The sequence below is a fragment of the Calypte anna genome, chromosome 3 (assembly GCF_003957555.1).
Source record: "Calypte anna isolate BGI_N300 chromosome 3, bCalAnn1_v1.p, whole genome shotgun sequence".
In the NCBI taxonomy this organism is placed as follows: Eukaryota; Metazoa; Chordata; class Aves; order Apodiformes; family Trochilidae; genus Calypte; species Calypte anna.
Genome location: NC_044246.1, coordinates 20800237 through 20814438, shown reverse-complemented (window position 1 = coordinate 20814438; position 14202 = coordinate 20800237). Strand labels below are relative to the sequence as shown.

Here is a 14202-nt window from a genome sequence, read left to right as displayed (position 1 = left end):
CTAGCCAACTGTTTTGCTCTTCAAAGTGTGGCAGTAAAGTTTATGTATACTTAGTAAAAGCAGCTGATGGTGAGCTAGCTGGTAAAGGAGGAAACTGCAGATGTTAAATTGTGGTAAGGTGCTTCCCACTTGTAGAATTGTGGTAACAAAGTAGCACAGTGGGTAGATAGCAGGCAAGGAAAGTCTTAACTAGAAATTGAAGTCTGTGCTGGGTTTGGTGGTTTGGTTTTGTTTATGAGGGACTTGGTTTTTTTGTTTGGCTGTTAAAAACAAGTTTGTTATTGAGGTTCGTGAAGAAGAATTGTAGTGAATACTGACGGAAAGCTTAACTTCTCTGCTTGTACAGCTGGAGTGGAACCAACAGGAAATTAAAAAAAAAAAAAAAAGAAAAAAAATAACAAAAACAACATTATCTTGTACTATTTTTTCCATGAGGAAGAAATTGTTCAATTTGTGCTTCTACTTTTATATATTTTATATAATTTTTGAAATTAAATAATAAAAGTCTTGTTACTGGATCCACAGTATTTATCAGAAAAATCAGTAGCAGATGGAGATGAGCTACTTGGCACTGATAAAATTCTCATTTCAAAAATGGCAATGAGTTTATATTTTGTAAAATATGTGTATATTTTAGTCTCAAAACTGCCTTTGTACTTTTGCCAAAGCACTAAGGCATATCAGACCTCCTGAGAACCCAGGCTGGGATTCTTGAATCCCAGCAAGAAGAATTAGTACATGTAAAAGCTAAAAAATAAAGGAAAAAAAAAAAAAATGTCTCCTGTATGTTGCTAATAGAATAAGACATTCACAGGGCAGCTGAGGTGGGAAGGGAGGTCTGGACATCACCTCAGCCAGTGTCCTGCTGTCAGCAGGCTCAGCCAGAGTAGGGTGCTCAGGGCTGTGGTCCAGCTGGGTTCTGGGTGTATCCAAGGATGAAGACTCAACAGGCTTGCTTGGTGACCTATTGAAAGTCTATGCTGTCACTGAAATGTTGATAAATTAGTTACATATAGATACTGACTTGTCAGTACATAGAAGTTTCTTTCTTTTTGGTTTTTTTTTTTTTCATATAGAGAGTAGCATAAATAAAATAGAACACTGTGAGAGGAATACTGTCATTCCTGTCCCTCTAACTAACCAATAAAACTTTATAATCAGATACATATTTTGTTGCAAATGAATAAAAACATGTTCCATCATTTTAAAAACAAAACATGAAGGAGTTTTTGAGGACTAGATGTTACTTTTTATTAGTTTGTTTTCCAGCTGAAACTGATTTTGATACCTTGTTACAGTCTCATATGATTCCTCACTAGACTGAAACATTGAATGTGCAGTGTCTAGAACTGTATTATTACCACATAATTCCATTAACCAACACAGCTGTGTATAATGCTGTCTTTAGGGTTTCTTTCCACTTCATAAATGCCATGTATATTTGGATATTGCTGCTCATAATGTTAGTATTTGAGAATAAAAATTTCAGCCACCTCTGTTTTCATAATTTATTCAAGAATGTGGTTGAACTGTAGCAATCAACTTGAAAAGAAATAAAGCCTCCTCCAAATCTTTCTACTCTTATCCTTGAAACAACTGGTTTGTGCAAGAATGTGTTGATGGGAATAAGTACATTTTAAGTCCTTTAAATTCCATCTAGCCACATTTACCATCTTGTTTTAAAATTCTTCAAAAAAAGTCATGGCAATAATTTAATGCCATAGGTGTCAATCTTTCTGATCTGTGAGCATCGTTTTATTTCAAAAATGTTACCTTTCTTGCAGTTTTACCAACTATATGATAAAACTGCTGATTCTTAATGCTTCATGAGTTAAAAATGAGATGCTTACAAAAGTTGGGAATGTAGCTGTGTTTATGTGGTGCTGGCATTTAAGAAAAAACCACAGGTGTAGCTGTGTCTGTCCTCTGAGACCTGAGGAAAAAAGGATGTATTTGCAGAACAGAAAAAGGGAGAAACCTTTGCAACTACCACAATATTGCAAAAAGGAAGTAATAAAAAAAAAGTTGGAAATATTTTGTAAGGTACTTTTAAAGCTTTCCTAGAATATTATTTGAAGCAGTGTCAGTTTTTGTGAGATTATGAATAAACCTCTCTATCTTTAAGAGAAAAGGATAACACCAGGTAGATAGAGTTTATAATTATTTTTAAAGGACTTAATAAATTTATATTTATACTTTTTTGTTTTTTAAAGTACTACTCTCCTGCCCTGTTTATAAATAAGGTGTGATAGCACTTCGTCAGCACTTGTTTGTTTTCTTTTCCCTTTAGGATTCTGGTACTCATTTGTGTGTAATTGATGACTCTAATGAGCATATGCTTACTGTATGGGATTGGCAGAGGAAATCAAAAATAGCAGAGATAAAGGTAAGTATTGCACAAATAAATACTCTGAAATACAAGTGGGTTTATTCCCATAAATACAATAGTTTGTCAGACACACATTTAATCTTAGTAGGAAACTGCTGCTATATAGTGCTGCTGACTGGTGTAAGGACACAAAAGAAATATAGTCTTAGTTTGTATATTAGAAGGGTTTTCAATACTGGAGAGTTTATCATTACACTTTATTCCTCCCTAAGAGCCAATCCAAATTACCAGTTTGCTAATATTTTCCTAATTAAAACGAAATACATCCTGGGCACTGTAAGAAACTGATGATTCAGTCTCTAGTTGTTTGGTTGGTTTTTTTAAACACATGTTTTTAAACATTCCTGATTTTCATTTTTGTCTGAATCAATGTCCAGACATTGATTCTTGGTACATGTGTCTGTTCACATCTGGTCCCTCAGTGCTTTTGTAATAGTATAGTGCTCAGTCTTGCCTGCCTTCCTGTTTTCTGTGGTAACCTAAATTTCTGAGCGTTGAGAAGCATTCAGAGGTGTTGGTCTCAATATTTATGTAAAGTTGATTCCACTGATTCCATCCAATCAGATAATAACTTGCTGTTGTAATCCATGTGCATTGTATAATGGCAAGCATATACAATATATTACATGGATGAGGAAACCAGTATTTTACATTTTTTTTAATCGTGAGTCTATATATCCATATTCTATAAGGATATATGTCTATATGATTGCAAACTTGCAGTTTCAGATAACAAAATCAGGTTAGTTAGACCCTTTTTCTATAAATCATGCTGGCCAATACTAATTATGTTGTAATCTGTGAGTTTTAATGTCATTCCGTATCAGCATTTTCATTTCCTTGCTCATATTTAATGTGAAACTATTTGGCATGTGCCTTATATTTCCAATTTAATACCATGTTTTGACTGTTTTTACTGTTCAGGGTGTTCCTTTGTATTTCAGAACTGGCCAAAAACAATTAGGCATGAACAGCTTGCCTTTCACTACTAGTTCTTGTTTAGGACTTGATCTTGCAGTATTTTCACCACGTTCCATGACAGGTGGTATGAGCAGAGTAGGAAAAAAAAAAAAAAAAAGTGCAAAACCTTTTCTCAGCTCAACTTGATTAAAATTTTCAGACTTTATCCATTTGTGCAGAGGAGACTGTATGTGAGAAGTGTAATTCAATAAATATGGCCATCAACAAGAAGTGAAGCTTAAGAAAGTTGTTTCCCTAAAGTCAGGCAAAAATGGTGAAGTGGGAAAAGGTACTCCCACAGATGCTGTTCAGCAGCACTTTCATCTATACTTCTTTAAAGCATGGTCTTAAAACCCAAAAGAGTAAATGCATTGATGCATTGCCTCAAGTGTTTCATGGAGTCCTTGCCTCCAGCAGATTGTCTTCAAAGGTAGATTGTTTGAACATACATTAGGAGTTAGATAAATGACCAGTCAGGTAGTTATGGTTGTCAAATCTATTGGTACAGCATGAAATAGTCACTGAGGTGTTAGTAATTCAGCATCAGTATACACAGCCAGTAAAAACACAATCTTTCAGAGTTTTGAGTTATGCAGGCTGCTGCTTTTCTCCTTTGAGAGAAGGAAAAGAAGAGGAAGACCCCAAAGGGGTGTAGAAAGAGAATTATGGATATAATCCTACTATGTTACTATATCTCACTTGCCTTTTATCACATCTTCATAATCCAGATTAGAAAACTAGTCTGTAAAAACTAAGGAACGTTTTCAATCCAAAAAAATGTCTTTTATACATCATTCAGTTTTCATGGCAGGAGTCTTAGCTGTTTCTGAGGCAGAAAGTATTGTGATTTAAAAAGTTAATGTAAAATCCTGACATTTCTTCTGAAGTTTTATAAACATCTCTTACATATTTTTAAAAAATGTATATATATGAAATTATATGTTCAGTCATTCAGGCAGTTGATTTAGCATGGAATGCTTACCGAATCTTTCAAGCATGTAATGAGCTGTCTAGCTCCTCAGATCACTGTTCTGAAACATGGGATTTTACATGTGTTTGTAGTAGCTAGTGTCCCATCTGAAAAGTGATTATGTCTGTTATTATTTCAGACTACAAATGAAGTTGTTCTTGCTGTGGAATTCCATCCAACTGATGCAAATACCATAATAACATGTGGGAAATCTCATATATTTTTCTGGACCTGGAGTGGCAATTCATTATCAAGAAAGCAAGGAATATTTGGGGTAAGAAATGTGTTGATATCAGGTCAGTTTTAAATCAATGAGATGACCTGTTCAATGTTTTCTGCATTTGTTCTCATTTTACCCTGCACTGTTTTAGCAGAGAGGTAAACAAACAAAAAAGGCTAAATTCTGCTTAAATATATGCAGGGTGCATAGATGCAGATACATTATACTAATTACTTCAAGTGTACAAGCAACTATCCCTTTCTTTTGCTTATTTTCTTCTAGAAATATGAAAAACCCAAATTTGTTCAGTGTTTGGCTTTCTTGGGAAATGGTGATGTGCTCACTGGAGACTCAGGTGGGATAATACTCATCTGGGGCAAAACTACTGTAGAATCTGCTCCAGGGAAAGGCCCAAAAGGTAGGATACATTCATTATTCATCACAGATATGAGATAGGCTGTAGAAGACAAACATAATTGGATCTGTGCTTCCAGTTGTTAACAGGTGGTACAGAACTCCTTCAAGTGTCATGAATTTGCTGATTAGCAATCTAGAGTTTCTTAATTAATGACACTGTGCCTAAAGTGAATAAAAAAAATTTTTTTTTTAATTTTAAAAAAGTGTTGTTAATTAGCTTTCCTTTCATCCTTTCATTTGAGAAAGGCTGTTAGGATTGCTTCGAGGTTTCTGCAGGCTACCTTTGTGTTTTAAGGCTTGTGTTGTACCATGCTTAATTTCAGAGAAATATTTTGAAGTGTTGAAGCTGATGTGAGTAGCACCTACGTGTGAAGGAAAAATCTAATGTGTAGTTGTACCAGTTATGCAAATAACACTATCTGGTTTAGAAGATACTCAAGTCTTGGCTGTAAACTATACTTTAGAAGCAATCTTCTTTGAATTTGGGTTAAACTTAATCTTTATGGCAAAGCTTTTTTTAAAAAATAAAATATTGGTTATGCAGACCTGGCACAGTTGAGCCCTAAGGTAACTTATAAATTCAAGGATAATTTATTTGCCTTGGCAGCTATTTCAAACACTCTGGTTTAAATTGTTATTCCAGGAAAACATTCATGTAGAAAGTAAATTTTTAATGGTATGTCTGTTTTTGTAGGTAAATCTTTTTCTTGTCATTTAAGCTAACTTCTATGGAAAAGCAATTTAACAACTTATCTAATATTTAATTTTCAAGTTCTTTTGCAAAAATAACCTTTTCCTACTACTATTCTAAAAGGTATCAAATAGAACATTTATTTATATTGACTTAATTAAATATGGGATCTTTTAGTTGGTTTAGTCTGGTCACAGGACTTGCTCTTAAATTCTTTTTCATAATATGAGAGAATGTTGACTGGAATTGACGTGAGCCACAGGCAGAGTCAGCAAATACAAGCTGGTACTTCATTTGGCTGCTGCTTTATGCTTTTTTGTGATTGGTTTTTGAAAATTTGCAAGTCTCAAAGCACTGGTTTGCTTTTTTTTGCTTTGCTTTTTTTTTTTTTTTAATATACTTTCCTACAGCAGTTCTTTTGACATAAAGACTCAATTAGGGTGCAAAACTCTTTCTCTGCTATCTTTTTTCAGTTTTCACATCTCTTTTTCATTCTTTCTAGTGTTGTCCTCTGGGTAGATTGCTAGACTGATAGATGCCAAATGCTGATTATGCTATTTTTAAGTGAGTCACCATCCAGCATTAGATGCTAGGATCACACAGCCTGGAAACTTGGCTATAAATAATTTGCTTTATTCCCATAAGACTATAGACAATAATTTTTTTTTTTAGTTTCTGTTAATAAAGTAGCTGTAATTCTGTGCTGATAATCACTTACTAAGTATTTATTTAATGTAAAAGACAGTTTCTCTTGCATGTGGAAAAAGTGAATTCCATCGGAGAGCAGAAAATTAAAGCATTTTGCAAATTGTTACTGTTTGTGTCTTCACAAGCTGTAGGACAATCAGTATCAAAAAAATTTCTATTCAGAAAGGCAGGCTCTTTGTTTTATCTTTTTATCCTGTAAGAAAACACTACCACCTTGTGTTTGCAGTACTAATGCAATGCTAATAGCCTGACAGTCCAAATGTAATTATTTATTCTATACTGTTACTTTATTCTTCTGCAAAAAGGCACAGCTTCGTGTCAACCCCAGGTGAAAAAAAACGTGTAGTGCTCCTTACTGTTTTGTTTTCTTTTTGTGCATGTAGGAGTGTACCAGATAAGCAGACAAATCAAAGCTCATGATGGCAGTGTGTTCACACTCTGTCAGATGAGGAATGGGATGCTGCTAACTGGAGGTGGGAAAGACCGAAAGATCATCCTGTGGGATCATGATTTGAATCCTGAAAGGGAAATAGAGGTAAGAAAGCAAGAGTGACAAGGAAATTGCCTTGAGTATGGTATAGACTAGCAATATGGAGCCCTCCTCACCCTTAGGATAACTAGTAGTTACAGTGATAGAGTACCTTCTGTTTGCTGTCTTTGTAAATAGATTATAATGTTTTATAATAAAGGATTTAAATTATCAGCCTATAAATGTGCTTGTGTGAGGCTTCAGTTCTCTAAGTTGAACAGAAATTTTAGGATTTTTCTTTCCTCCAAGTACTTTCTTCATCTCTTTTATTCATTCTGGTTTTGAGGGTATTTTTTAGTATTGCCTGTGGTTTTTTTTCTGAAGAAAGACAATGCTACCAGGGTTTGAGTATTACAATAGAATTTTTGGCATAAGGCAAACAATTAGTAGGATACAGATGGGTGTTCTTCAAGACTTAGGGATTAATGAGCTATGTTGAGTATTTTCTTTTAGCTTTTTCCTAAAAGAGGTGTTTAGTTAATATGTATGTCTTTGTGGTTTGGTTATGTGGCAATAAAATAAGGTAACTGGAAAAAATTGTACATTATGGACTTCAAAACATTTTTTTTCTTGACAATACTGGATAAATAAGTGAGGAAAGTTTCCTCGAGTCCTGACCCAGTGTATATAGTGATTAGATTGTTCCTTTTACTCGGGAACTGCAGTTCTGGTACTGTCATTGGCACTATTTTTGACCTTCAAAAATAAATGTGTATCAAGATGCATGATATGGCCTTACAGATATTTCTTCTTCTAGGTTCCTGACCAGTATGGAACAATCAGAGCAGTAGCAGAAGGAAAAGCAGATCAATTTTTAGTGGGTACTTCACGAAACTTTGTTTTGCGAGGAACATTTAATGATGGTTTCATAGTAGAGGTGCAGGTGAGCACAATTTTTTAAAAGTACAACCCAAAAGCATTCCCTGCTAGTATGTTGTTTTAAGAGATTCTTTATTTTATTAATTGTTAAATCCTGTGTGTTTTCTTTCCAGGGACATACAGATGAACTCTGGGGACTGGCATCCCATCCTTTCAAAGATATATTTTTAACATGTGCTCAAGATAGGCAAGTCTGTATGTGGAATTCTGTGGACCATGCACTGGAATGGACCAGGCTGCTAGATGTATGTCAACACTTTAACATTAAATATAAAGCTGCGAAACAGGAAAAAGCACTGATTTTCTTAGGCACCATTGTCCCATGAGATTGCAAGAGAAGCAAGCATCCTGTAGTTAGGGCACTAAAAACAGCTGTTAGGAAGCTTTGGTAAACTTAGCCAGGCTTGTCAGACATTATGTAGGATGTAATCTGATTGCCATTGTCTGATGGTAACCTTTTCTGTCTAACAATCCAAGTCAAATAAAATCAAAGTCTATTGTTCTTTAACTTTTTTTCCAATTATTCAAACCTTGATCAAGCCAATCAAGGAGGATATCATGCAAATTTTTGTTTAAAGTCCTCTCTTACTATCATTTTTCATTAGCTATTTTGTTAGCTAGTTTTGTCCTTATATGCAATTAAAAATATCTTTTACAGAGAAATCCAGGCTTGCAATAAGATCATATAATCCCTGCCACTGAAATATTAAAAGAAGACTCCTTTGAGGATTACCAGCATACCGCTAACTAATGAGTTTTTCACCATGTCAGTTCAGGTTTTAGAAGTAGTTTTGGTACCAGGTGAGGTGTTTGACCCTTAGAGAGCAAAGAGGTGAATTGATGTGTCTGTGCCTCTCTGTTCAGGAACCAGGGCACTGTGCTGACTTCCATCCCAGTGGAGCAGTGGTCGCGATAGGAACACACTCGGGCAGGTAAATACCTTTCCATTGAGTTGTGAACATTTAAAGCAGACAGTTCAGTGCTAGACACCTTACATGCTGGAATTCATATATAATTTGTTTTTCTTTTTGCTCAAGGAGGAAGAAGAGAGATCTGTCTTAGGTTAGATGCAGACAGAATGATTATTTGACTGATGTTAGGCTTTTTTTGGTTTTAACTACTTTTTGTGAAAGCCCAACTATTTATTATTTTTTACCTATTCTGGGGGGGGGAGGTACTCCTTATTGGCTGTAGAAAATACCATATATTTAATGTATTGTGTATGTGTGCATGACATTAGTTTATATCTTTCTCTTTGCCAACCGAACACTCTTGCAAACTTCTAAATTGACGTGCAAAGGCAAATTAACAGCCTGGTGTTTTGATTTTTGTGTAAAACAGTTCAACGTGACACGTTGCTCAAATGAAGTGCTGCTGAGCACTTCACATTCATTCTTAATGTGGTAGCTTATTTGAAAGCTATCAAAACACAAGCCAAATCCTTTAACTCGGGTTTCTTTCAGTGGTTGAAAAATACTGGTTTAATTCATATCCCAATACTGCCCTGGTATAGTCTCCTAAGAGTTCACATGCAAGTAAAAAAGGAAAAAATGGAATATCATAGCATTAGAAAGATGAGAGCAGCAGATAGTAAATTTACTGGCATTTTTATTAGTGGTTTCAGTTTTACCTCATGTTTGACTGCTCAGTGCTAACATGATGTTATGTACATACAAGAAAATTAGAGGAGAGGGTGGGGAGTTGTTTGCTTCTTAGAATTTTTTTTTTTTTCCTAAATCCCATTTAAAGTTTGGTTTCAAAAACTGCTGAACATGAACGACACTCCTTAACATTCCTGGAAAAACTAAATGTTAAGTACTTCTTAAGGATTTTCCTTCTCTAAGATGAATATGTAGTCTTTATACCTAAATTCATTAGGTGTAACATCAGGCTAAGAATCTAGTTTACCTTCCTAAGAAAAATCTTGCTGAGCTCTTCTATACTTGGTTTCCCTGTTGTACCTTTCTGTTTTTTCCATTCTTCCCAATCATAGCATTAAATTGAACAAGTGTTTCTACCTTAATTAAACATAGCAGAAAATACTGGCCAGATGATACTTCAAACAGGGAAAAGGGAAAAGAAGCAGCACTTTTCAGTTTAAATTTATTTTTTAATTGTTTGAGGTAACTGATTTATAATATGTTGGACGGATAAATTTATCATTGTGGCCTCTTTCTTTTTTCTTTTTTTATTTTTACTGTTCTTCTTGGAACTGAGCAGTTACAGTTTCACCATTAAATTTTATTGCTTTCTGAAATTGCATGACTCAGTGATAGGTTTGAGATACAGAAATGAAACAATTGAAATGAGGCCTGTTAAGTGTACTAGTTTATGAAAAACAAATGGAGTTGTGAATCAAGATAAACAGAACAGTTGTAAATTTACTGCCTAACCAGCATCTTAACAGGGTACTTTCTGTGCCAGGTAATCCTGTCCAAGGGAGTTATTTCCCAAGGAATGAGGGCTTGCATGATGTATCTTGATTAATGTATGAGAGAAAATAGTTTCAGGCTCTTGACAAGATATTTAATAACTTATTTGATTCATAGAGCAAAGTACATAAAGCCAATATTAAATCAGTTTGGGTTGAGTTTGATAAACTCTGGATGTGTCTATTGTTCTGCTGCTCTGGTTCTGGTATGGAGGTCAGTAAACAGGGGTAGGGAATGGAGCACTAAGAAAGTTTGGGTTGATGGTTAAAATTCTGATCTCTGAAGAAAACTGAGTTTTCTACCTTTCCTCCCATTCTTGTCTGTTGTTTCGCATTGGTGTGTTTTTATCAGGCCAACACATAATGGGTTTGGTGTGCTTTTCACATACCACTTCCCATGAGAGGAGTATTTTGGTATAATTTCCCTTTTTGGGTTGTCTGGAAATGGTCTGCAGCAAGTTTTGTTAACGACATGTTAAAATAGCTTCCTTGTGCTTGATCATTAGTTGTCTGTAACTAAGCCTGGGGAGAACTAATACTGTTTGCTGGAAATTCACATCTGAAAAGCTAAAAATGGCTGGCAATGAGAAATCCTATCAGAAAAGTACTTTTTCAGGGCACTATACAGATCCTTTTGCTGTGCTGCCCATGGTATTACTTGCTGGAAAGTAGAACCTGTGCACTGCAGAAGAGAAGGGAAAGGAAAAAGTTCTTTCAAAAATACCAACATACTTAAAATAACTAAAGGGTAGAGAACAAGACCATCATAAGCCAAAACCACAAGGAGGTAAATCAGGCAATTGTGCTGTTAAGATTCGTAGCAGTCAGAGTCATCTGTGATACTAAGATGACGAAGCCTTTCCCAGGGAAACAATCTCATAAGATGGGTTGGTGGTTTGTTCACTCTGATTAATACCTTGCAGATTCATCATTCAGTATTGAATAGACATGGGAATTACAAGTGTAAGTGCAAAAAGACATTACTGTTTTGGAATAGTTTCCACATTGTTTTCATCAGAAGAATTCAGCATTCACAGAGGTGAATTATCGATATATTATGTCATAAATGTCTGTCATAGGGCAAATTGTTTACCAAAAAGAATAGTTCAAGTGTTTGTTGATTTTTTTTTTTTAACCATTTAATTTTTAGATAGGTTATTACTATTCTTTAAATAAAAGGAATAGGAGGACAAGAAATAGATGAAAATGTACCATTTTCCATTATCATGGATGTACCATTCATCCATTTATTTCATCCAGTCTACAGATCCAAACACCCAGTCATCACAGTCTCACGGTAGACCGCAGCTGCTCATGAGAAGAGCCTATGTGATGTGTGCCAATGACCTGCTATAGCTGCTAGACTGGAGAGATGTTTCATGGAGACAGGCTTGCTTTCTGGCAGCTCCAATGTTTCCCATGGCTTTCAGAGAGTTTGGAAGATTTAAGAGACCATGTCTGATTATAGCTTGTGGAAGCATAAAGAAGCAGCTGAACTAAATGTGAACTATACTTATCTTGCTTAAGTTAGTACTGAAATTGTCACAGTGCACTCTTTTGGCTAAGATTGCTGCTAATAACACTTGTTCAGAACATTTTTTGGAAAGGAGATGGTGTCACAAAATGCATTCCCTAATGCCAAATGAAGATCCATGTGCACTCTTAAGTGTAGTTTTGCACAGTGTTTAATAATACTGCCTCTGTGCTTTCAGTAAAATGGTGGCATTAGCATGTCTTTTCAATTGCTTTTTAGGCTTTGGGGTTTTCTCATTTATATAATACTACCTGAAGTCTTACCTTGTTCAGAAAACAGACTTAAAGGACCTACCGAAAGATCTGGTGTCAGAGACAGCATCAGGAATCATGACTCTGCTGCAGCAGCCTCCCTGTCCTGTCCCAGTGGTGTATCTTGGGACAGGGAGGGCTCAGCTCTTCTCTTGCTTGTCTGGCAGAAGCTCTGTACAGCACTGTCACTCGTGGGGGAGGGCATGGGAAGGGAGTACCCATCCACTCAGTGAGTAAGCAATCTGCTTTTGGTCACTACTGTGCTCATAATAATTTTTACATTCAGGAACTGCAATTACACGGCTCAGGATAAATGAACAGGCATCATGCAGTGTTATCTTGCTAGATAAATGGATTTTACAGTATAGTGCCCAAATTTTCTGGCAAAGTGTCTTCCTATGTCCTATTTTGCTGTGTATGGATAAGAGGTGTGTTACCCACCTGGTATAAGCAGTGAAGAGCCTCCACCCTGTTCTGGATTCAGAAAAACACAGATAAAATTGAGACAGTGGGATAGTAGCTTTCAGACCACCTTCTCGTGTTTTTTAATGAAGTATATGGCAGGGCCAAAGTGGGGCATGGTTTGACCTAAATAACAGAATTGCAACTTGTTTTTCCTAATGTATTCAGAGAACCTTCAAAACCTTAGTGTGTAGACTGGAAGAAATAAAAAATCCACTTTCAGTAGAGAATTACAGCAGAGAAACTCTGAATGTGGTTTCTACTGCTGTCCAATGCAAACATAGTAGCTGTTTTTCATCTGTCCTGCACGCAGATTATTCAGCAGTCCATGGCATGTGAGGTTGTGTTTTTTTTAATGCGTACGTCATTTAATTTCTTTTATGTGGTCACCAACCACAAGCTGGTTTTAAGCCACTGGGACCAAGCCACTCTCCAGATAGCTAACTGCTGGACACTAGATCAACACGAGCTGGAATCATATCTCCACCCATAGAAATCAGTGATGTGTGCCGTTGTTCTGGGATTTTATTTTAAGTTATACAAGTTTGTTATGGAATAAATGGTCTTAGCTTCAGTGGTGTATCAGCAAGTTCACTATGGGACAGCAGGTGGAATTTCCTTATTCACCTCCACAGTGTGTGAACTTGTTACTTGCCACTAGGGATGGAAACCTGGCCATGGTGTATGCACACAGTTTTGAAATCAGAAGTTAAGAGCAAAAAAAATTAATTTCTGAGTACAGCTTTAATGTATTTAGCCATGTTGGGATCTTATGTTTTCATTACATACATGTATATGTATTTATTTTTTTACTTCGTTATCTTTCTTTTGCTGTCATTTATGGTATTTAGGAGTTAGGTGCCCATAAGAACCATTTATGTCAGTGGCCATTTTGGTGTACGGACCACTGAGTTTTTTGTAAGATTGTCTGCATTTTCTACATGTGCATTATAACTAATATGGAAGGTTAAAAGTTATTTTTAAATAATAAAAAAATCCAATTCATTACCCTCAGTTATACATCACCCAAGCAGGAAATTTAAAAAAAAAAAAAGCTAGGTTATGAACCATCACATTTCAATAAATGGTTATTCCTTCTTACTTTGATAAAGTTCTTCATAGAAGTGTAAAGTACAGAGGGAAAAATACCAAATTAGAATATACTTTGTGTTTAGAACATGTGTGGAAATGTTTTTCATTCTCTCCTACTACTTTACTTTTTATTTTTTTACCTTTATTACATACAAATTGAAAGATCAGTTTATCTCAAAGCTGTTTTTCAAAAAGGGGAAGAAGTAGTGGATTAAAATTCAGCTGTAGCTTTAATGCTTCAGGATTATAAAATGGAGTCGTATTAGCTATCTGGTGGCATGTTTATCATCCAGTAGACATTTTGGTGATTACGACAGTGTTTAAGGAAGGGGGGTGATATTGGGCAGTATTTAGAATCTGTTCTATATTCTTCCCTGAAACTTGTATGGCTTTGTGACCCAGAAAAGCATTCCATTAAAAACAGATGTTTGATGTGCTGCCCTTGAGGAGCTAGCATGAGAAGATGAAGGCAGGCAGTGATTATTGCTCTTTTGCTTGCTTTTTTTGTTTAGTGGAAGTGATACTCAATGGAATTCTCCTCTCTCTTAGGTGGTTTGTTTTGGATGCAGAAACGAGGGATCTGGTTTCAATACACACTGATGGCAACGAGCAGCTCTCAGTGATGCGCTACTCAGTAGGTAGGCAGCCTCTTACATGCAGAATAATTAC

General features: G+C 35.7%; 1 protein-coding gene across 2 annotated transcripts in view; it reads left to right on the top strand.

Moving 5' to 3' along the window:
- Nucleotides 1-14202, top strand: part of EML4 (EMAP like 4) — a 155434-nt gene that overhangs the window by 128829 nt on the left and 12403 nt on the right. For both annotated transcript variants that reach the window (XM_030447726.1, XM_030447724.1), the window contains exons 12-19: nucleotides 2291-2386; nucleotides 4459-4593; nucleotides 4822-4957; nucleotides 6739-6890; nucleotides 7642-7767; nucleotides 7877-8008; nucleotides 8628-8695; nucleotides 14083-14171. In XM_030447726.1, coding sequence (XP_030303586.1) covers nucleotides 2291-2386; nucleotides 4459-4593; nucleotides 4822-4957; nucleotides 6739-6890; nucleotides 7642-7767; nucleotides 7877-8008; nucleotides 8628-8695; nucleotides 14083-14171 — 934 coding nt within the window. The remainder of the gene's footprint in view (nucleotides 1-2290; nucleotides 2387-4458; nucleotides 4594-4821; nucleotides 4958-6738; nucleotides 6891-7641; nucleotides 7768-7876; nucleotides 8009-8627; nucleotides 8696-14082; nucleotides 14172-14202) is intronic.